The sequence below is a fragment of the Anopheles coustani genome, chromosome 3 (assembly GCF_943734705.1).
Source record: "Anopheles coustani chromosome 3, idAnoCousDA_361_x.2, whole genome shotgun sequence".
Lineage (NCBI taxonomy): Eukaryota > Metazoa > Arthropoda > Insecta > Diptera > Culicidae > Anopheles > Anopheles coustani.
In genome coordinates, this window is record NC_071288.1 from 94,816,171 (window position 1) to 94,839,818 (window position 23,648).

Sequence of the window (23,648 nt, forward strand, 5' to 3'; positions counted from 1 at the left end):
GAAAAAAACATTTGATCCATCATCATACCACTGTTTGAAAGGTGCGATTGAAAAGCGTTGTTCGACCTCTACCGTCAGCTGTCAAGCCGGAAAACTGTTGACGGTTTTCCATTTCAAATCAAACGTCCGGAACGACACAATCAGATGCTTCTTCGCAAGCTTATCGTCCCCGGGTCGCATTTATAGGATTTACCCAAGTGTATTCTGTGATGGTTTTCGTTTGCTCAAAATGAGCGAATAATCAGAAAATATTGTGTTTTACTATTATTTTAGCGACTTAGCATCGAAGTGAATTAGTAAAGTGTATCAACATTGTTTATTCTAAAAGAAAGCTGAACTGTTCTGTCGAATTCCATATCTCATATTCATTTTGCAACAATGGATACGGACACCTTTTTAACGCCTCGAAAGCTGCTGCAAAATGCACTTGCCCGAACGTCGTCTCGGACGTCCATGTCCTCGTCACCATCACTGCTGGCCGTCAAGACGCCAACATCACTGGCGCGAGCGAGTAACATTAGCTGTAATACAACCACCGGCCGACTCAACTTGCTACCGGTACTACAAACTCCACCATCCCGTATGCTGAAAGCCCGCGTCGTGAACCCTTTCGAGCCGGCTCTTGCCGACCGGTTACACCTGCCAATGATCGGAAGTCCGTCGCTGTTCCACCGGCCCAGCACGCCGCACAACAGTAGCACCAGTCAGTTCGAGTGGACGATTGACGAAGTGTCGTCGCTCGGTCCGGCCAATGTCGAGGTACACGAGACGCAGTACATCGAAACGGTAGATCCAGTCATGGAAGCACGGGTACAAGCTGCTATCAGCACCTACTTTAAGGAACATAGCATTGTGCCAAGCCCGATCGATTGTCCATTGCGAAATCAAAAGATAGTATTGTCGAAGGACAGTGTGGATCTGTCAACAGGCATCAGTGAGAAGGGACGATCGAAAAGGAGAACCCGTGATGGAGTGAGTCAAACTATCCTAACATTCCCACCGCAACTGCCCGATCACGTCGAAGAAGTTCTGCAAAAGTACCTCACGTACAAAGAGGTAAGATTTTGGTGAAACAATTTGAGGTGAACCCTATAAAACCCCGATGGCAAATGAAATGTTATGCCTTTTTCAGGATCAACAACAAACCCATAATTCAACGCTTGACGAGTCAGCAGGATGCAGCATCGATCATGATGCTCGCGATGCGTCCTTGCGAAGAAAACTGTTCAATATTTCAGGAAGAAACGCTGATTCGGATGATGATGCAGAGGCCACTCGACTGGGAAACTCCTTAGATGATCTAGAATTGCAGGCGCTGAGCCCAGCACCTGACTCACCCGAAGTGGTCATTAGTCAAGAATCAGCTAACCAACAGGATTTGAAACGCACCAGATACTTTGGCTCACAGGATGCGCTTTATCCGGATGATCTGTCGCTAAGCCCTGTGATCGATAGTGACGCGGAAAGTTCTTTTGGGGCGCTCTCACCTATCTCGAAAAACTCGCTGAGTCCCTGCCCGGGCGATGAGCATGATCAGCATCATTCCGATTTGGATGCGATTTATCGTAGCACACCGGAACCGTCCACCCAATCCGTTCAGAGTGATCATCATTCTTTAGAACTCGGTGGCAGTCGTGTTTATGCGGATGGTAAGTATAGTAAGGGTTTAAGGTTCTACCACGAAAGTGCTGTCTAATTGGTCATCCTTTTCTTACCTAGGTTCCGTAAAACATACCGAGCTGACCAACGTTCTGGCTGAGACATGTCTTTCAAATGACGGTGACAACAATCTGAGCTCATCGTCACAATCTGTGGATAGCTCGCAGCGTTCTCGCTCGTCAATCACGCCACTTCGGCGATATGAAAGGAAGGTCAAACGTCCCAATAATCGTAAAAATTTATCGCATTCTTTTCTGCTTATTAACGAAAATAGTCCCGCAGGGGACGTTAACGAAAAAGCAACCCATAAGGATAACACAGCCGATGTATCGATGAATCGACCCACTCCTTCGAAGGTGCTTTCGCCCATCAAAGAAAATTTTGTAGCCGGCTCGGGAAAGCTACCGAAGGATGTGAACTTTTACCGTACTGATAGTGGCTTCAACGAAGAGAGCCAGAGCCATGATAATGCCAACGATCTTTCGGATGTGTCGATGCTTTCGGAAGAATTCTGCAATACGCCCGGAAGGAAACGATACGAATCTGTCCCCGAAAGCTCCAACACGTTAAGAGGTCATGAAGTTTCCTATTCTATAAGACTGTGACAATCAAAAAGTGATCTGCATCCATAGCACTGCCGGAACAAGTCTTTAGAATTTAAAAAAAATTAAATAGCTTATGAAACAAAATTCAATAACTAGAAAATTTGGATCGCACTTGATAGCTCAATTTTTTAAAGCAATATTTTTGCTATGTTTTATATAGCGATGCATTGATAAAAAGGCTGGATAACGAGGACAAGTAGAAAAAGTACGTTTAAGTTTAGGAAACCCAATTGTAAAACCGTTAATTTGAACAATTTTTTAATGACAGTGTATTTTATATGCTCACTAAACGAATTGTAGAATAAAGTGCCTAGATTTTATTTCTGATTCTAGGATATAGCAATTTCCCTTAAAAAGATATCCTTCGCTTTTTTCCTTCGGTTTACGCGTCTTCGATGAATTCGTAAGGATGTAATTCCTTTGCATAGAACGGCATTAACCTACTGAGTTCAATCGAAGGAGCTTTTGACAGCTACCCCTCAGTTGACTTTGTTTTCCTTCTTCGGTTTTCCGAAAGACGGATCTTGGATTTGATAGTCTTCAGCGAAATAAACTAAGCGATTTGTTCGTATCCTTCGTCCGGGGCGACTTCTTTTCTGGTAAGTATTGTGGCATAACACGCCCTAGCTCCATCGGACGTATTCAGCTGGGAAATATAAAAGATTTGTTTGTTTATTTCTCCGGAACAAAATTATGTAATTGTGCGCATCGCAACCGGAATGCCCAATCGAACGTCAAAACCATCGGCTGGTGTGCGATTTATAGTTTGCCAACGATGGGTCACGGACATGGACATGGGCCGCCGTACAAGGTGCCGGATGCATCAACCTACAAGGTAGCTGATGCTCCCGAGCTGGTGGAAGTTGAGCGTGCACTCGCCCGTCGGGGCCTCAAGGATCCGTGGCTACGGAACGAAGTTTGGCGCTACAATGTGAAACAGTTTTCCACTCATCGCTCGCGGCTGGTAACGTTCCTGTTCAAGGGATTCCCCCTCGGGTTTGCCGCCTTCGTCGCCACGATCGGGGTGGAGTATGCCCTGGGAGTGGACTATCACGGCGGCCATGGACACGGCGGTGATGGCCATGGTCATGGAGACGAGAAAGGCCATGGAAGCGGTCATCACTAGTGCAATGGAAGGATGGTGCTCGTTTGTTACTACCGTACTTTAGACTTTATTTCGAAAAAAGCCTGCTACAGAATAAATCCATTTGTTTTGTAGCAGAAACAAATAAAACGGCGTATAGTTTGAATGTATGAAAAGATGCGAAGATACCATTAGCTCGAAGCACGTGGCTTAAGTTCCTCGTAGCACGAACGGAGAAATATGCAAGTCTTCTTCTGTGGATTGTAGTACTCGTGCCCTTTGGACCAATCGTATCCCACGGCGTACGCAAAGATCTGACCGTTGCTGTTGAAGCAACACTTGGTAATGGACTGGTCCAGTGTTTCGGACGATTTGAGTTTCGTACGTGCGTCCTTGTCCCAGAAGCTGAACGAACCATCCGACCCGACCGTCGCCAGGGTTCCATGTATCGGATGGAATGCAATATCATTCACGGCATAAATGTCCTGATAACCGGTCGACCCGTTCGAACGGTGACATTTGAAGGTGAAGTTATCCTTCGGGTTCAGCGGAGCGACATACTGTATAGCCACACGGCCCTCGATACTGCCGAGTGCGTATCCAGTTGGAGCCTTCTTTTTATCGCGGAAAACCGATACGGTTCTGTGCTGATACTTCAGGGGGCTTTCCTGCTGCTTGAACTGAGTTGGTTTGTTCTCTAGAGAGTAGATCAGAATGTGACGCCCAGCTGTACCGACGACGGCCATCGGGTAATCGACGTCCGCGCAGTAGCATCGTTCCGGCAGCTGGATCGACATCATCGGTTGTGGGGTTCGTGTGTCCCAAAACTTGAGCGTCTTGTCCCACGAGCCGGTCATTAGACACGTGTAGTTGGTCCCCTTTACCCAGTGGCACGTTTTGATGGCGGCGTCATGTTGTGCCACCTGAACGACCTGGTCCGACGCAAGGTCCCAGCATTTCACTTGCTTGTCCGTGGACGCGATAAACACCTTACTACCATCGTCTGCCCAGCAAACATCCAGCACCGGTCCACCCATGGTTTTGATGGATTTGGGTACAGTTTTGCCAGACTGCTCCACTTCCCAGCATCGTACACTACAATCCCAGCTGCCGGCGATAAGGAAATTCTGTTGCAACGTTGCCGGACTGAACTCCATCGCTGAGACGGTATCCTCCGGCGGCGACGTCACCTCGAAATCCTTCATTGGATTGTTGGTCGTCGTCGCTGCAGGACTCCCAAATCCTGTATTGGCTCCGAGTGTTTGCGTGCCAAACATGGTGCCGATGTGCTGTACAGAATAATGCAACGCAAGTTATTTCCAACACGCTAACAAACTTTGGGATAAAGGGTCAATTACTTATGCTTGTAGCACTAGTAAGGAAAGCTATTACTGATTTGAAAAACAATCACAACTAGTCTCATGCAAAATGCGTCTTTTTCTGTGGGCTGTCAAGAATCCGCGGCAGATCGATGTTTTCGTTTGTTGCTGCCGCTAGGTTCGTTCCTTTGGTATGTAAAAGAACCGGTTCATTCGGCAATTTTACATAATCAAAATAAATTACCATATCGGGCTAGAGAAACACATAAGATCATTTGCAAATAGTTTTTCATTTTTTCTTCATTTTTGAAAGAAATTAATTAGAACTGCTCTTCAAGGATCGTTGCTTCTGAACCGTTTTAAACCGGTTCATGTGACGTCATGAACGTTTCAGACGAAAAACTAGTGATGTGATGATGGGATTCCTAGGTCCGGGATTAGGACTCAGTTGTATTTTTTTTGCAGTTATATTGAGGAATGCAATAAGCTGTAAATGTGGCATTTTGCTTAATTTAGCAAAACTGAATTGTCTAACTGTTCATCTCCTCGGGACACTCGAAACTCCATACAGCTTTGACAGGAGTTTTACCAGAGTTTCCTATGAGTTCGCTATGTGGAGATGAACAGTAAAATTTATTTTAGCTTTTGAATGAATCATGTCCGTTTTCTCTCATACCAAATTCAAATTGAAACTCAGCATCAAATTGAGTCCCAAACAAATCAAATCTGATCCATCAAATGGGATTTGAATCGTTGGAATCCGTCTAGGGATCGAATCTTCAAGTCTTCCAAATCCCGATTTTGCCAACACTAATCAACAGGACGCTCGGCGAGTTTAGTTTTGGTTCAGCGCTGCTAGGAGTTGGTTGTGCGGACCGTGGTGGCTTCGATTTCATCGGACAGGGGATAGAAAAAGGCAAAAATCTCATTTGCTGCAATGTGTCCTGGTTTTCTTTTCGTGTTGTGCTTAGTGCCGGTCGAAAATTCACCATCGTAGAGTGCATGCTGGTTGGTACGCGCGTTGCTGCTCAATTACATCTTTGGCCCCCGACGAACGGCGCGGCGCGAGCCTTGTGTGTTCGCTCGGGTCACCGGCACATCATCAATCGAAACATGTGTGAACTGTGGGCTGTCGGTTTCTACCTGGAAAAAGCATGGAAGACGAGCCGCGTAGTATGCAAAGCATAAAAAAAGGAGGAGAAAACGTGGAAGAAGACGTGATAGGTTGTTTTGGTTTTTTTTACGTGGTGTGTGCATCTTCTCGCGTCCGTCGCCTCTCTTCGCTCCGAGCGTTTCCTTAGCGACCGCGCTGTTTGTACACCTATGTTTGCGTGCCTAGAAGAAGCGGAAGAATCAGACGCAAAAGAAGCGGGGTATTTTCTTCTTTCAGTTTCATTCGTTCTCAAGATTCGGGATTCGCTAACACACACACACGGTTCTTCGGATCACTGATTGCCCACGGCAGCGACCGAAAGGAGTAAACCGAAAGCAAGAAAAGCGCTGATTGAGACAGGGGGGTGATGGCGAAAATTCGCTTTGCGCGACGATGCTTCGCGAGAATTGCGTGATTTCGGTCCAAAGGTAACACCGGGGCGGAGAAGTACACAAAGGAAGGATTTCGTTCAAAACAACGCGAAGACCATGTGTGGATTCTGATCTCCTCCAACGCTGGTTCGCTGGTTAACGTAATTGTACAATTTTTGAGACCCAGCGGGTCAAGGATCGGCTGATCTGGGTGGAAAGGGCAAGGCATTTTCGTTGTTTTTTCTCGTTTGCGGTTTGTTTTCAGTTCTTTCATGGGTTTGCAATCGGGTACGAGGAAGCGTTCGATTGGGCGGTAGCGCGGCTTTTAATGGTGGCTATTTTAATAATTTCTCGTTTGAAGAAAAATCCCGTCCCGGTTTCGAATTTCACATTTGAATTTTTTGTGTTGATTTGTTGTGCTCTCTCGTCTTCCCAGCCAGTGAAGCAGCAGTGTGTTGTGTGCGATGTGTTTCGCTTCGTTTTCTGCCCACCAGAAACGCGTTGTAAGTTAATGAAGTAATAAAAAAAAGGCTACCCGTTGAAAGAAGGAAGTGTGCAGTTTGGTGGGTGCGTGTGTGTGTGTGTGTTTGTGTTGTGTGCCAAGTGTTCATATGTACGCCTTTGCCAGCCCGCGAAGGGTCGGTTTGTGCGGCGGAGAGTAGCCGGTTTCGGTGCGAAAAAAGATCGCGAAAGAGGAAAACGAAATATTCATTCAAATAAGTCCTGTCGCGGAAAAACGCGTCTTGTTGGCGCAACAAGATGTGCGTGAATCGCCAGATTGTTCGCGTCCGTGCTGGTTCTGCACAGCATCATCATCACCATCATCAACAACACCAACAACAACAACAACAACAACAACAACGAAGGCCGGGAGGGAAATGTTTCGACTTTTCGCCGCCAAACGTGCACGCCAACGCGGGAATGTTCGTGCTGCTGCTTCTGCTGGCCGTGGCGACCAGCGCGGTGTCAATGACCGTGCCTGGCATTGATGGTGTGCAAATTTCTGGTGCAAGTGCACCGGCGCTGAAGGCCAGCAGCATCGTAACCGGTTCTGGCAATCTTCCCCGAAGAGTACGCCGATCGCCCGAGCCATCGACTTCCACGAGACAACCACCGGGAGCGGTAACGGAGGAGGCTCAAGGTTAGTACCAGGCTCCTTTGGTTGTTTTTCTCCTTTTTGTTGTTATGCAAAACATAAAACAACACGGAACACTCTGATGAAACGCACAAACCCCACATACCGGGGCGGACAGATAACGGCTGGAGGAATTTTATTGGCGCCCGCTCGAAATCCTAAATGGCGTTAGCGCGAGGCAAAATTAACGCCAGCAGAAACACGTTTCTTGCGCCATTAAAATGTGCCCCTCCGGCTTAGGTAACGTGGGACGGGACTGGTCTTTTGACATTTTAGAACATCACACACGAAAATCGACGAATCTTTAACCCATGTGTGTGGTACGGTATCTCTTACGAAATCGCAGACACGGTGGCAGAAGGAGGAAGCTCTCGTCGGTTGGTTGTTTATGGTCAAGAGAAGCGGGGGAAAAAAAACCTGCCCCTTTAGAGGACGAAGAAGACACGAAAAACAACATTTTTAAACGCCAACACACACCTTAAGCAGCATCCAAGCAAGCGTCTGGTAATGGGGCTTGAAATTCGAGTTGAATATTTCCACCCGTTTCACTTGCCATTTTTAAGGTTTTTTTTTCTGGTTTTGCTTGCAAAACCCCCGCGGATCACTTTTTTGTCTCTCGCTACGATATCTCTATCGCTTGGTGGGAATGCCATCCTCACCATCTTCACCGTTTACTGTTTACATAACGATTTGTTTTTCTCTTTTCAATATCTCCCTCCCTTGAGTTCTTCATTGCAGGATGCGGTTAAAAATCTGGCAAGATCGCTACCTTTAAATGTTTTCCCCTTCGCGGTGTTTGCTGAAAATCAGTTCTAACTAGATTAAGATGTTTACTAGATCGAATCCATGCGGAAAAAAAACTGGAAGGAAAGGAGTCTGACCGACCATGCGGTAGAAACTGGAATGTGGCTGTGTTACGATTTGATTTAAAAAACGAACAACATTCCAATCCCAGCTTGCTAGGATGGTCGGATTCGGTGTAGGAAGAACGTGATTATGGGATGCTGCGAATCTAACATATATAACCTGGTGATAACATTTGAAATATACGCACGTTGATCGGCTGTAACGTCAATCACATGAGCCGCTCTTCTCGTTGCGTTGGTGTTGTTGCTTACTTTTCGACGCCGTAAGCAAGATGAAGGATCAACTCTCGCCTCCACTCCGGAGCTTATCAGCGGTCAGTACCATTCTACCGTTTGCCGAGGTACGGGAAAAAGGAGGCGAATGCGTTGCACACGTGCCTTTTGCAACCCGCTCCTAGATCCGGGACACGCCCGACACACAGCTGGAAATCAATCAATCAACGATCTAATCATATTTATCCGTCGCATCATTCCATAGCACCCGGGGAACCCTGGCCCGAGAATAATTGGCATGTTGTGCCCAAGGGGGACACAAGTCCTGTGCGCCATCGCTGCGCGTTATCTATAAATGCTTATTTGACTTTTATTTATTCACCCCGGGAATAAAGATCCCTGCCTCTGCCCTGCTGTCTTGATAAGACGCGCGACTCCCAAAAGCCGCGAAGAATGGGCAAAGCGACAGCAACCCGTTTCGGCACAGACATGACATGATCTCCCCGGGAAAGCGAAAGACTGACATCGGTGGAATCGTGGGAATACGGTTGCGAACCTTATCTAATGCATATATTGATACTTTCATGAGAATTCACTACGGTTCGAGGGTTTTCGGTTCTTGGGGGGGGGGGGGGGGGGGGGGGTTTTCTTTTTTTAGAACATTTCCCAGCGCACGTGTGCACCATGGTTTCGTCTTCGACCCAATTTACGATTCCAATAAACTGATCTTTCCTTTCCGAGTAAGTAACGAGGGCGCATTGATATTTTAGAATAAGCTCAACTGAACGATGGAAGCGATGCTTTTTGTCAGATTGAAAAAATCTTTCCATTGCTTTTGCCACTCAATTCAACTCGTTTTCTATCACACCCCAGCTCTGTCATCCATTTTCGTGTGAGAATATCACAATGTTTCAAAATCGCTTTCGATTCAGGTCACTGAATAATTAGTGCATTCGTCCGAAAGATATTGCTGTGCAACACAGACCGGCGTTTTCGAACGTCGGACCGAAATCAGGCTCACAAATCATGCGGGGACAGGGTTGCGATTTCACCAGAAACTCAGTCGGACGTTTGCTTAATGCCACTAATTGCATTGGTTGTGTCTGCGTTTACACACACTTCCTACCCCCGTCCGGAAACGATGCTTTTCGTCCTTTTCGCTTTTCATGTATCGTTTGAATCAACCCCGGTTCAATTTGGTGGCCTCGATTCTGGAGAGGTTTTACGTTCTTTGCCTGGTTTCGAAATCTATAGGCCGAAATTTTCCATTGGTTGGGACAAACCGTCAACGTTCCGCCTAATCCCGACGAAATCATTTGTTGGCACAGATGGTTCCGATTGGGATTCAATGGTGTCTGTGCACACATTTAATTGATTGATTTCGCTGAAATTAAATCCTCGAAACATCAAGCGTCATCGCCATGTTCGTGATTATAATTGTGTATTGATTGCTTTCAACGATGGCTTTCATTTGGGAATACATATACGTACATGGCACGAGGCTGTTGAAAGGAATTCATTCGAACATTCATTAGTTTCACCGGGGCTTAGTTTGGACCTTTGACTTGAACACATGAGCGTTTCATTAGGGATTGCAAATTTTATTTCATATTGAAACAGTCAGAAGCGCAATCATCGACGCTGCACATCGTTTCCATGCCGACCGATTTCAACCGAATTCAAAGGGAAGGAAGGAAAAAAATATCGGTCGACTCGGATGTTCGGGGAAAAAGCGCCGTAGGTAAAATTGCTTCCAGCAAATCAAGCGGGAATTTCCAATTCTTTACAATTTCGCTTTCAATGAAACACGCTCCTCGTCCAACCTTCTGGCTGGTTCTCCCTCCTGGGGGAACACTCTTCCTTGCGAGCCCTGATTCGAGTTCGGGCTGTGGATGTGCGATTAACGAGCATCCTTGCCCCACGGGTCTGGTCAGACTGTTCAAAAGGACGCGCTTGTGTGTGTGATGGATGTCTATTCAAATTCGCACGCCTCCCAACAAAAGCCCAATCAGCCGAAATACTTCCTTCCAGCCGTGCGCCCAATGGGTCCCTTTTCACACACACACCTAACCTCACTCCTCGCCCCTGTCACTTTTGCTAGATAAAAGTCAATCGGTTTAGCTGTTGGCATGGACGAATACGTCGGCACCACTTTCGGTTGGACAAAAAGCGGACATCAAATTTATATCAATTTTCCACCACATGACATCATAAACATCGTTCGGCGACACGTTCCCGTTCCGTTTGGCTTTTGGACGACGGAACGGTGCTGCTGTGTGTTCTTGCCATCCCGGGCCCTCTTCCCCGCCCGCTCCCTACAAAAATGACAATAGGCAATCGGATGGACCGTTCGACCACGATGGTGTATTTCGAGCAAAGGAACTTTCTTTCCACCTTCTTCTGCCAAGAGACAAAAGCGGCACGAAATGAGTCGGGCGAAATTGGCGACATATATGCCCGCCCATCGCTATCAATCATCGGCGTTCGATTCGATGTTGCTTTCCCCGAATGTAAGAGGTCGTCCTGGAAGCGGAGAACCATTTGTAATTTCATTCGCTTTTCGAGCAGAGCAGAGCTTTCGGGTACCGGATGATTCCCGGGTTATGAACACTTTTGTGGGGTTAATATTTGATGCAGATGAACAGCTGGACCACACTCGACAAAGGGTGATTCCAGCGAGAGTTGACACATCTGACACATTTGTCACGCATTAAGTTCGACCGCACGCCACAATTGCAGACAAAGGGTATAAATAGTTGATTTGGGCAAAAGTCTGATTCTGACGCGTAAGCACGTCAAAAGAATCATCATAGCCATCTGAGACTTTCCGTTCTTTGAACGATGAATAATTCAGTTTATTATAGTGTTGTGCATCATGAATCTTTTGGCGAGATTCAGTCATATGAATCATTCACCAGATGGATCCATGAATCTTTGCGGATTCGAATCTTTAAATCTTAATGAATCTTTCGAAACCTGAGCCTGATTGAATCTTCATGAATCTTTCATGGATCTGTCACCAAACCAAAAAAAGGGAGTTTTTCAATCCATTTTTGGCTCATCACGTCTCATCTGTTGATGTATCTTTGGGATTCATGGATCTGATCGAGATTGATGATTCCGAATTGAGAAGAGTCAGCATAGCCATCTGAGACTTTCTTTGAATGATGAATAATTCAGTTTGTTATAGTGTTGTTCATCATGAATCTTTTGGCGAGATTCAGTCATATGAATCTTTTCCCTAAGATTCATTCAGATGGATTCGTGAATCTTTAGGGATTCGAATCTTCAAACTAGATCTTTCGAAACCTAAATGAATTTTCATAAATCTTTAATGGATGAATGTCACAAATCTCCACGAAAAAAAGGGGGTCCCTGAACCCATTTTTGGCTCATCACTTTTAATCAGTTGATGAATCTTTGGGATTCATGAATGTCTAAAACGCAAAGAATCGTTTAGATTCATGAATCTGAATCTGAATGACACAGCTCTAGTTTATTAGAACATTGGTACAGAATAGTTCATATGAAATATGTGGAGAATTTCATGTGAAAACTGAAAGAAGTAATACTGAATTGTCCTTTTCTTTGCTTTTGGAAAGAGCATTTTACTTTAAAGAGCAATTTCATCCAAAAAGAGAAAGATTATCGGAACAAGAAAATTGAACGCCACTAGATTCGCTTGGATTACATTGTATGAATAATTTTATTCTCCGTACGTCTTGGCCATGCCTTCTTGGGTAGGGTGTCTTATCCTCGTTTTTTCCGTGCAAGTGGACATACTTCTTATGAATTGCGCTTGTCCCATAGATGTAAGAAACAAATGGGCAGGGTGACGCCATCTATCTGGCAGCTTAGTCGTCAGCTGCTTCGGTCGGCAAAGATGTCCCACAGTAGTGCCCCGTTATTGAAACAATAAGACGCGCTAGTCGTTGACGTGCCTTGCCAATTCCTTTCCGCGTCGGGCTTTCCTTTTTGGGCGATGAGTAATTAATCGAGGGGGGGTTTACGTAATCGACGTTTCGCGTTGCCACTTATTCCAGTCATGGACGAACCAGTATCAAGCGCAGTGTGTTATGACTAATAATTCACGGGTTGCATTCTAATGTCACTTCTCCAACAGTCATAACTCTTCTTCCATTTGGCGAAAGTGGTTATGTTTATTTCCTTTCATTAATGGCCTCTGCTAAACCCCCTTGCCTACCTACGGATGGGACGACCCCGTACTTGGAGCATCGTGGTTTTCAATTTTCTACATTCTACCGGGTGTCATTTCGAATGCTTCAGGAAAAGTTTTTTCCTTCCAATCCCTTTGTGTCACCTATTGTGAGGCGATGAAAGGGGTTTGTCAACGGTTAGTCGTCGGTTTGGTTTAGTCCCCCCCCCCCCTCCCCCCCTCACCGCTACACCGCAAAATATTTTACTTCGACCGCTTGAACTTTCCCTACATCCGGAAAACGGTTGCTTGTGGAGAAAGAAAAGTGGGAGGAAAAAATAAAAATGAAAATGTTCCCTCGTGTCGTACAGGAATTGTGGCTTTTGCCATCGGAGCTTGCACATAAATTATGATCCGACTCTGGTTTTCCGAGACTACTACACAATGGTTCTAAATGTTCCAGCTCTCGACACAATACACACAAACCAGCCCAGCTCTACTTGGTTGGTCGGTCTCTGCAGATTGCAGAACGAGAAAAGCTCTTGTCCCTTTTGTGTGGGCGGCCAGGGCAAATAATTCTTTCGTTTTTTTCCATTTTCGAACCATGGCGAACGGGCAGAGACGGGCTTGTGTGGTTGAACACTGAAATTGGAAATGAGGGTGTTTGAGGACGCGCCAAATGGATCCATTTAAATATGCATCCATTGGTTGGGCTGTGTTGGGGGCGCATTGTCGATCAATTCTGGGCAGCTCTCACTGTCATCCTCCTCCGCCAAGCCACATGTTCCATCAAATTGGCAATTCCGGAAGCAGAATTGGATTGCGGTCGGGACACATATGGTAATCGTGTTTTGCTGGGAAATGCCCTTTTTCCCCATTGTGTATGTGGTGAAAAATTGGATCCTCAACAACTTCTGAATTACGGAGTTCCAACAACACTTGTGCTGCGCATTATTGCTTCAAGTTGTTTGGTGAAAAAAAAACCATCTGAATGAGTCCAATGGAACCCCGGACGATGGCTTGAGTTTGAAAGGAGTAGCAATTATTCTATCAGATATTCCTCCGGCTCAAGTAACCTGAACCTCGACCACCATCGGGTTCCGTGCACGTGGCTGCGTGCGATCTTTGTCGATGCTGGTGGCATGGTTCCTTTGTCGCAGTTTTAGCGCTTCTCGCGTTATTCGTAGGTCTTCTCAATTGGATTCAATTGATTTAAGTCGTTTACTTATAGCGTGTCGGCCCGCGGCTCCTAGAAGAATCTTAAAGCGATGCTGCCACTATCTGTGCAGGGTTAGGAATCAGAACGTTACGGTGTGCCATGTGTATTCTACGCGAGGACACGAGCATTGTTGTTGTTTTGTCTTGCCGAAGCCTTGTAAAACCTACCCTCAGATGACGAATTTTGATTACATTCTCCAATTTAGTTTACAAACGAATCACTCACCGATGCAAGGGTTATCTGCATTGGACGGAAAGAGTTCTAGGCCGCACAGAAACATTCGGACTTACATATTCAATATTGTATGTTGGTTTTTTATTCGCAAATAAAGCCAAATTCCCTTGGCTGATCAAATCCGTTACCTTATCAGTGCTTATGCCGGGGTTTTGGTATATTTTGACACTGATAACGACCATGTACACAAACAGGCCAGACGGTGGAATAATGCTCGAAAGCCATCGCATCGAAGAAGAAGACAATCTTTATCTTTATTTAGACCGAAAAGATTATTTTTATTTTATTTTTAACATACCCATTAACACTAGAATACATTGCTTTGGAAACTTGCCCGAATGCATTTTAGGGGTCATTTTGACCCCTGATTCGTTATGCGAACGTTCCGAAGCGTTACGCGCGATGCGTTACTACGGAAATTGGCGTTTTTTTCGATCTTTGAGGCTAATTTATGGCGTCATTTGTAATGGCAAAAATATGATTTTATTTTTGAAATATGGCTCTACATACTAACTTTCTAGCGAACACTTTTTTTTCTAGATTTACGTTATAGATTTGTTTTCAAATAGTTATAGCGTTTTACAAATAGGGGTTAAAAATGTCCCCCAAAAAGCGTTCTAGGGATAGTCAAGTTGGTTCTCGGAACTGGTTGAACAGAAAAATCTGAAACTTTTGTTTTAGATGTATCTTTAGTTATTAAGAAAAGCCTTATTTTGTTTTGTAAAAATATTCTGCCGTTTTTGAGATATTAAAATCGAAAACTTTGGATTCTAATGTTAATTTGTCCTTCAGAAAAAAGAATGTTGAATTTTACAAATCGAGAGGATTGTGCTCTATATCCATTAAATGTTTGTATTTTTCATTCCCTCGTTTGAACCATTTCCCTCTTGGTATTTGCTACACCGAAGATATGAAATTTTGAAAAATTAATGCGAGTTACGCCAATCGTGGAATGCCGAGGATCAGAGGGACGACCGGCGTAGAATGGTGATGGAATGGTATTTCGCTCTTATCGCACGCTTTGTAGGTCATAAGCATCGCCACCGTAATTTCGTTAGTTTGTCCCGTTTATAGCCACTTCGTTTCGTATTCCGCCGAGGGAGTACGTTTTATTCTCTTCCTTTGCCTTGGAAACCCCCCGCGGAATTCCTTCTACCACATTTTGATGTGCTCCAGTAACTTACCGGAACGACAGAATCTGTCTGCTGCTCGGCGTCGGGATATCTGTTTCGGTCTGCTCGCGGCCTGCTCGCAAGCCGTCATAATGTCGGTGACGGTTCTGGCAGTCGACCTCTTTTCCGACAAATAGTCCGTCTTGTGCACACGCCCCGAAGAGTGGCTCTTTGGAGTGTGTGTTCGGAATGGGGGGGAATTGAAACCGGCAAGGCATGACATTGCTGTTCTGCAGAAGGAGGAGGACCCGGTAGCAGCTTGCGTTGAGTGACACTTTATACCTTCCATCTACCGGGATTGTCGTCGTCGTCGTCTTCTTCTTCTTCGTGAGAGTGTTTCGAATCCGTGAACTGTCGGATGATGGGCACGATTTTCCTGGCCACTCATTCCCACCAATCCAATTCTTAAAAGCAGAATCTGGACGATCCGATTAAAATAGAGTGCTGTGTGGCGGACATTGTATATCACACCATGACGACGGACCCCGGATCCGATTACGGCTAATGAATGGGCGAAAGGAAGGTGCGAGAAAAATGACAAAAGATTGCATTGTCCTTACTTATATCCCAAGGATACTCCGAAGGAGATCTCGCCGTGTTTAAAGTAACAACGTGTGAACGGTGTACAAGCGTGCTTCAACAATTCATTTTCGAACTCCCATCCCAACTCCAAACTCTCCATCCTTTCGAACGGAGATTAACGCACCCAATTGGCGAAAGGGACTTTCACGGCTGGGTGACGGCGGAATCCTTCCGACACGTCGTAAATCGCCCCCGCCGCACCCCACCCCACCCCCTGTAATCGCTGTCACCCATTATCGTCATCTCGTCACCGGGGCGGGCGTCGCTTCATCATTATTATCAGACACTTTATCACCGCGATTACCGCGTGTGGGTGGCGGGCGAGGATCTTTTGCATCGGGGCGCTTGGTGCGAAAATAATGATGCTAATAACAATAACATTCACCGTCAGCACGTATTTGCGTTTTCGATAGAACGTCTTCATGTCTTACGCTCTTGGTTGGATGCTGCTGCTTCTGGTAGTTTGGTGCCGCTTTTCGGTGGGAACACAAAATCACGCCTCAGGCATCCGAGAGAGGGAGCGAAAGGTGATAACAAGAAGTAATGTCTCAGACAGAAGCGCTAAAGCCAGGTGATGAGCTTATCAGCGCCTTTCGGCAACGATCCATGGCGCCTTTTCCCGATTCGACTATCGAGGTGTACGTCAGATTCAGGTTGTTTTGGCTTGAGGCTTGTACGAGGGAGTCTGTATGCCTTTTTCATTTCCCCTGCGGTGTCGTTAGATGAGGTTTGATGCCCTTGGAAACCTGCTTAATCATCGTACTCCTTTGTTTTACTTCCGACTCCGGCTACGTCTTACTTAATAATGTATTGTATTAGGAAGTACATTTGCGTTCAAGTATGTTGTCGATGGCCCTGTTTTATGCCATCTTTATTCATAAACCTATTTGAAGCAGAAATTATAATTTCCCCGTCCATAATGGACATTAATTTGCAACTCATCATAATATACCAGCCATTGCTTTTTCCCGACATCGTGTTTATTTGGCACTCTTGGCATTCGGTATTAAACATCTCCGTCGCAGTTCTAAGTTTCTAAGGGTACAAACAAGTTTCCCATTGGCAGAACAATTTTCCTCAATCGAACGTTTTGCCCTTGTCGGTGACCCAGTTTTCTGTTCGCCCCTACGAACTTTTGGCTCCACCGAAGGTCCTTTTGCGACCTTTTTGTGTGAGCTTTGGCAAGCGGACATTCTTCGATAAATTTCCTCGCCCTTTCCGAACGGACGATAAAACTTTGGCAACGGCTTTGGCAGGGCAAACGGGGAAGAAATCGGCCCAGTACTCGCTCCATGCCAGAAACGATGACGTACATGCAAAAGCGGTATTGGAAATTGGCAACAGTTAGCTTGCCGTTTCTTATTTTGTTCTTCGAAGATGATGTTTGTTGTGCAAGAGAGGGAGGGTATTGCTTGGACATTCAGCACAAATTGTTGCCAAAATGTTTTAAACATTAAATGGTAATCTATTTGAATGCGAACGACCACGTGAGGTGCATGATCCGGGAGCGACAAACTGAGGCTCAAAACAAATATTGAATTCATAACAAGTGGCAACAGCAATCATCCCAACATCCCAAACTTTAACCGATGCCAAAAACGATGAAAAGTTTTGCTTCTGTTCTTCAACAATACCACAAATTGTACGTTGTCTCGGGATATGATATGCGCTTTATTCAGAGGAAATAATGGTGTTATGTTCTCGTGCTCTACAATGCGATGTGAGCCCTATAATTTATATATTTAGGGCAACCAGCAATCTTGCAACCTTTCGTAACGCTGCCTTGTTTCAAATACAGGGGTTTTCAGATGATATCATAACAGTAGCCGTATTTATTCTAACTGCAGCACATGATATTCCAACAGTACCAGCTGATTTTATAACGCAATCATGTTTATTACAACTCTGTCAGATGAAATCAGAATCGTAGTAGTAACTAGCAAGTATAAACGTATATCGCACGCAAAGAGACTCCAAGTTAGTTCAACATATCAAGTAGGCTTGTCTCGTATGAATCGGTTCGATTTAATTAGAAAACGAAAAGAATTTTTAAGCAAGCCGTGCTGATTAATTTTCATGTTGATTGCATGCCATTTTTTTACTTATTTTTGTGAGCAGTTTCGTTCCAATGAAATCGAAGAGGTTCATTGGATATGAACCCACCTGCTGTGTAGATCCACTTTGGGCTGTCATTCGTGCGAAATACGTTTACACTCGCTAGTTGCATACTTCGCTCAAGCTGCTGCACCAGGAGGATTATAATATCAACTGCTAAGATTCTGATTTCAACTGACAAAGTTATAATAAACATGATCGCGTTATAAAATCAACTGACGCTATTGGAATATCATGTGCTGCAGTTGGAATAAATACTGCTACTATTATACTATCCTCTGAGAATCCCTGTAAAACAAAAAAGAGTGGAACAAATAATACCTCCCCTTTCCTTCCCTGGTTGCTATGCGACGTGTAGGAGCTTAGAAAACATAAAGCAACGTCCTATTTTCTGAAGGTAAATTATTTGAAAGAGATACGTCCAACCTCCGTCAACCTGAAGACGTTCAAATTACTCACTTCAATCAACTGACGTGTTTAACCTTCCCCCCGAGAGCTGAGCAGCAGCAGCAGCAGCCAGCCAGCAACAACGGCACCGTCAAGAATAGAACAACGAACGTTTTAGGAACGAGCGCGCTGAACCTAGCCACCACCTTTCATTACGTATTATGCTCGTGTTCAGGTAAACACAGCCATTGTACCGAAGCAGCATTTCCACGGCGTCGCTACACGAACCTACACCGCAGAAAATGGCGGGAACGAGAAAATTGGAAAACCGGCTCGGGAAGTCGGCTCGGGAAGGCACAAAAACGCGAAACGAGACAAAAGGAAAACTGTCTTTTATCATCCCTTATAGTCGTTGTGGTTTTTCGTCCGCTCATTCACAGCCACCGGGGGCACCTTTTATTTTCTTGGTGCTGCATCCTTTCGTTGCGCAATGGCCACCTGGTTGGTGGCGCGACGGAAAACGCCGGCGAGAAATTATTATTCTTTTCTGAATGCAGAAGGAGTAGAATAAGGAGCCTTAGGAAGGAGCAAAACCATGGTGCAAAGATGCTGCCGTGTGCCCTTGGGGTGTTGAAGGGTGGGTCGGGTGGTGGCCACAACACGTCACAACACACCCGCATGATGAATGATGCGCTCGGTGAAAATGGCGAGTTGGCCCACCGTCCGGTTGGGTTGGAAAATCCGTTCGGTCTGATTGAATTTTGTGCTTGTTATAATCTCGTTAACCTTCCATAGTGTGGAGGAAGTTTGAGCGAAAAGGTCGTCTTGGGGCTTAATGAAGGGTGGGGAGGGTAGTAACTCCAGCGCTGTGGTTCACATCTTGGAGCCGCATCATCTCTCCGTGGTAGGTGGCAAAAGGAACTGTCAGAGGAAAAGTTTTTCAATTTCCCCCTTCACAACGAACACGAAGGGGGGGGGTGCTCTGGCCAACCACGACGAGCTGGAGTGCACTTCCTGGTGCGGTCGAGTGGGTTTGTTGGGTTGGCGCTACCCTCCAAGCTCTCCGAGCTGTCAGAGGTTGAGGCCCATCTGCTAAACCCTGGGACCGATGAAGTTGGATGGTTGATATGCGATGGTAGCATCGTTTTGTGGGTTACGGTAGGAGAAAAAAGGGTGCAGTTCTTACGCCAAGCCAACCCGACTCGGGGGGGGGGGGGGGGGGGGGGGGGGGGGGGGGAAAGGTCAACCGAAAAATGCAGAACAATTGGTGCGGTCAGCTCGTAAAAGTTGCGATGAAGCCAGAAGTTCACGTTGTGATTTTCCCTCCCGACTCGTTACCTAGAGAGAGGTACATAGTTTGATGAAATGTAAATAGCCAACAGTTTTTCGCACGTATAGGCAAAATTATGTGTATCATATTGCTTTAACAAGCTTTCGACTTCTAGTACGCAGTGAAAAGACCTCCAACCCGTTCGTTATAAGGGAGTCTTATCCATACTTTCATTAGAATCCTAATGAATATGCAAACATGCCCTGACTCATCATATTTTTTCCAAAGTAACATGAGTGATGGAAAGATCCTTGGGAAACGTGTACACCATTCATATTCTTTAATACGTCGATGAAACTTACTAGAATTATGACATAGTGCGCCACATGTGTTTGTAAAATAGACTAACCAAGTAAACACTTAGTTTCCTGTTCAAAAATAACAACAACGTTATCTGTTTTGTCACAACAAGCATGAATGATTGTTCCAATCTCGATTTGTATCAGCTCGAAGTAATCATGTTTGTTGTATTTTTAAAGATGGACACACGTTCATAACACTGTTGCACGCTAGGAAAATGATTTAAAACCTCAAACCAAACAACAACTGGTTTTTGTGAAAACAAAGTCAGAACAAGAAGATTCCTGAAAAGAGAACATTCAAGAGGTTATTTTACGTTTCACTTATCAAAGTAAAGGTCCCTATACTTTCCCCGACATTATACTGCTAACCGCAAAATAAATTAAATTTTCCACGAATCATTAACTTTCGTTCGGTGGTCCATCTTTGTGGTTTTTTGGCTACTTACACAAGACAAGTATTGTATTGGAAAAGCTATTTTCAAACACTCCTGAAACGGGCTTTGCGTAATGGAGGAATTTGAACAGCTTCCACAAAGTAAAACTTCACTTAAGCCATTCGCCTGAACAAAGTTTGCCAGAAATTAAACATAATGACTTCACCTACATCTACAGCTTCATCATTGTCTTCTGATCCCAGTCACCATTTTTTAGCCTTTCGTCTTTTTTTGGCTAACTTTGTTTTTGTTCATTAGAACTGTTGTGCAAATTCTTCCCCAGCGAAGCCCACCCCGTGGCGGTATTTTATTTTATCATATTTGCTCCCATCGTTCCGTTGTTTAATGTTGTTGAATTCGTTCCTTACGTTCCTTGCAAGAATGCAAGCGCAAGCAAGTAATGAAAATTCTTGTACAACTTTGACACACGCGCTCGGTTTCGCGTCGCCTCCTTCGTCGCTTGTGTTCGTCCCTCCCTGGTGGAGTCGCGACGTAACTAATTGCGAATGCCGTTACGTTAACTCCTTCATCAGCTTATCAGCGACGGGGAAGAAGAGGAAGAAGAAGAAGAGCAGAAGCACCAAAGGCGCAAGAACGAACATAGCTTGTCCTGGAAAGTCTTCTCCTTTCGCAGCGAAGCAAGGACAACGTTGATAGAGTATTTCCCCGTCGTCCGTTTTCCAAGGAGTTTTCGTGGCACCATGGAAACGGAATCACTTCACATTCAGTCACCCGCCACCTCCGCTGTTACATTCCTTCTACGCATCGGGCGGACATTTCCGAGAACTGTGAAATATTGTGTGCTAAATTGATAAAGTTATACGACCGACGCCTGGCGCCTGGTGGAGTTGATTCAAGTTAAGTCCATTTTCACGACATTATTATTCGCAAGGTGTGTTAGAATGGCAAAAGTTCTTGAATTATTCAGATTAAACACTTATTTGTTATGCAACTTTGTGTCTTACTTCGGGATGTTAGGGTTACTTTTTTATCCATTTCTCTCATAGCTACAATTTCTTCGTTTCCATTGGCTTCCATTATTTTTTTCTTCAAATTATTCAACTGAATTTGTTCGCAAGTCTCCCACCGGACGGGTGACAGATATCGAGCTCATCGTTGTGCGACTCGGAATGTGCTTTTCGCTACACATCTTGTTGCATCTGGATCGTCTGCGCCATCCTCGAATGTAGCTATCGTTTGTTTGTTCCGTTCCGTCGCATCCATGTTCCGCTGCCGGAACGTCGATGTCATTTAGTTTCCCGCCGAGTGAAAGTAAAACCTGCAGAGGGGGGAACTAACGAAGAGAGCCACCACCGGCTTCCGTGACCCTCCGGCGACTAGTTACGCCGAGAAATATAGGCAAAAATATAAAAAGTTGTGCTGGTGTGGGGAAAATGAAAAAATAAAATAAACGAGCTCAAGCCTGCGATTGAAGTGTTCATTACATTTCATTTCCTGCCAAATGGCACCACTTTCCGACAGCAAAAGAGGTCGCGACCTCCCCCCCAGAACGGAAACCGTCGTACCAAAGGAAAAAGTTTCAAGACGGACGGGTTGTGGCATCAGTGGATTGTGAATAGTCGATCAATAACCACGGATGTGATGCAAAATTGCGCAATTTATCGAAGTTGTATTTAAATTTAATATGTAGTTTTTAAATGTTTTATATGGTGTTTTCTAGCATTTTAAATCTAAAATATTTTAATACCAATCAAGTAAAGCTTTGGTCAAATACCAGACCGCACAATTTATCCCAAACCAGAGTAATGGTCCAAGTTTCAAGTCAACTAATTGTTCGTACTCAATTCTCTCCTCGCACAACCTTGTGAAAGTTCATCGTGACCAGTCCGGAACGAACGAAGTTCTGGGCAAACTTTTGTGAGACATTCACTGATGCAGTTGCCATCGATGGATGATGGAGTCATTCTACCTCTACTTCGTTCGACGAACATTGACGTGTGTCGCGACTTTAAGCTGGACATCCGGCACGAGAGAAAGACTGGGGTTTTTTGGTGGCTTTAATCGAGTATTGGAGAAGTTTTGGCAAAAGCGGAGTTTGGCTTTGACAAGTGCACTGACACTTCAGAGTTGAGAAGGATCGCTGGTAGTTGGTTAACGAACTCCGACGTTCACCGTTGTGGATGGCGTAGAAGAACGTATCCAATCGCGTAGATTGCTTGCAATAAGAACGCCGTTTGGGAAATCACTTACAACTTTTCGTGGAATTTCCTGAATTTTGGATGGCGGGCGTAACTACCCTTTGGTGGATAAATTTCTACTTGTAACATACTTTTTTCTACCTATACCTTACAGGTCCTTTTTTCTAGTCCTGTGTTGTACTCAGTTCAATTTCCTTTCTTGTTAATAATTCCTGTTCCTTTCGTGTTGAACGTATTAAGCAAATCATTTGAAACGAGTTTATTTTATAACTTTTTTAAGAGTAGTTGTAACGCGGTACAACTGAAATTGAATGGCTAAAAGTTGGTTTCGTTTCTTCCAAGATCACAAGGATGAGGTATTAAGCAGTCGTACATTTTCGTTATGAAAATTCTTTACATTTCCGGATAATTCTAATTTTGATAATGAAAATTACATTCAAGAAAATCCTCTTTCTATTCCTCAAATCGTTTTTGAGTTTAACTCATGTGTTATCAAAAACCGACACGTGGCCGTCCTAGAACACCTGCCATCGGTTGATGTGTGTGTGTGGTTGATGGCAATGTCTGCACACCACCTTCCGGTTCTGGTAACGGTGACGACCGTTGGAGTGGCATAGGAAAACGTGTGGTTCCGAGGCAGGACTAGCGAGCCCGAATAAAATTGGTATTAAATTGTTCACCGTCCTCTGCCGCCGAACAAGTCCTGCGAAGTAATGAGATTACTTTTCGGTACTTTATGCGGTAGATGGTTCTGCTTTTGTGTGCCCCCTACCGGAAGTCGATCTGCCCGATTCAGAGCCATTCTTTCACGTCTTGCCGTCGAAAACCAGCCGTATCTCAAACACTTCGAATGAGTTTGCTTTTTGCTCCTAGTCCCAGGAACTCCCCAACATACGTTTGGAGAAACCCCCTAGACAAATCCGAGTGCAGAGTGGAGAGAGGAACGTACGTATTTCGGGTAAAATATAAAATCCCATCGAGACCGAGAACAGACCAGACGAGGCGAACTGACAAGATGGAGTGAAACGAAACGGTGGCGCTGTAGATACCACTCAACCGATAATATTAAGCTAAATTAAATTATGATGAACAGGCAGCAGGAGGAGGAAACGCTGGCTTGAAATAATAGGATGCAAAAGGATCTGCTTCCGGG

The 23,648-nt window shown here is 45.0% G+C and overlaps 4 protein-coding genes across 4 annotated transcripts in view; 3 read left to right on the forward strand and 1 right to left on the reverse strand.

The window, feature by feature from the left end:
* The first annotated feature begins 138 nt into the window (after positions 1-138).
* Positions 139-2,611, forward strand: LOC131272465 (protein aurora borealis). Its single transcript, XM_058274204.1, has 3 exons — positions 139-1,056; positions 1,133-1,649; positions 1,720-2,611. Exons 1-3 carry the CDS (start codon positions 379-381, stop codon positions 2,262-2,264), a joined length of 1,740 nt encoding a protein of 579 aa, XP_058130187.1. The 5' UTR covers positions 139-378; the 3' UTR covers positions 2,265-2,611.
* A 130-nt stretch (positions 2,612-2,741) lies between these two features.
* LOC131261389 (NADH dehydrogenase [ubiquinone] 1 beta subcomplex subunit 3) lies at positions 2,742-3,469 on the forward strand. The gene is made up of 2 exons (XM_058263409.1): positions 2,742-2,863; positions 3,030-3,469. Exon 2 carries the CDS (start codon positions 3,040-3,042, stop codon positions 3,388-3,390), a length of 351 nt encoding a protein of 116 aa, XP_058119392.1. The 5' UTR covers positions 2,742-2,863; positions 3,030-3,039; the 3' UTR covers positions 3,391-3,469.
* Positions 3,413-4,723, reverse strand: LOC131261387 (protein Rae1). Its single transcript, XM_058263408.1, has 2 exons — positions 4,707-4,723; positions 3,413-4,637 (listed from the first exon to the last, which is right to left on the reverse strand). Exon 2 carries the CDS (start codon positions 4,623-4,625, stop codon positions 3,540-3,542), a length of 1,086 nt encoding a protein of 361 aa, XP_058119391.1. The 5' UTR covers positions 4,626-4,637; positions 4,707-4,723; the 3' UTR covers positions 3,413-3,539.
* Positions 4,724-7,088: 2,365 nt separating this feature from the next.
* Positions 7,089-23,648, forward strand: part of LOC131260887 (prolow-density lipoprotein receptor-related protein 1) — a 68,818-nt gene continuing 52,258 nt past the window's right edge. Inside the window, exon 1 of the mRNA XM_058262732.1 lies at positions 7,089-7,332. Within this exon, the coding sequence (XP_058118715.1) occupies positions 7,113-7,332 (220 nt within the window). The 5' untranslated portion in view covers positions 7,089-7,112. The remainder of the gene's footprint in view (positions 7,333-23,648) is intronic.

Coding starts and splice junctions, on each gene's coding strand:
- LOC131261387 (XM_058263408.1), bottom strand. CDS start 4,625: ATGTTTGGCACGCAAACACTCGGAGCCAATACAGGATTTGGGAGTCCT.
- LOC131261389 (XM_058263409.1), top strand. CDS start 3,040: ATGGGTCACGGACATGGACATGGGCCGCCGTACAAGGTGCCGGATGCA.
- LOC131272465 (XM_058274204.1), top strand. CDS start 379: ATGGATACGGACACCTTTTTAACGCCTCGAAAGCTGCTGCAAAATGCA. Junction 1,057..1,132: donor AGTACCTCACGTACAAAGAG/GTAAGATTTTGG, acceptor TGCCTTTTTCAG/GATCAACAACAAACCCATAA. Junction 1,650..1,719: donor CAGTCGTGTTTATGCGGATG/GTAAGTATAGTA, acceptor TTTCTTACCTAG/GTTCCGTAAAACATACCGAG.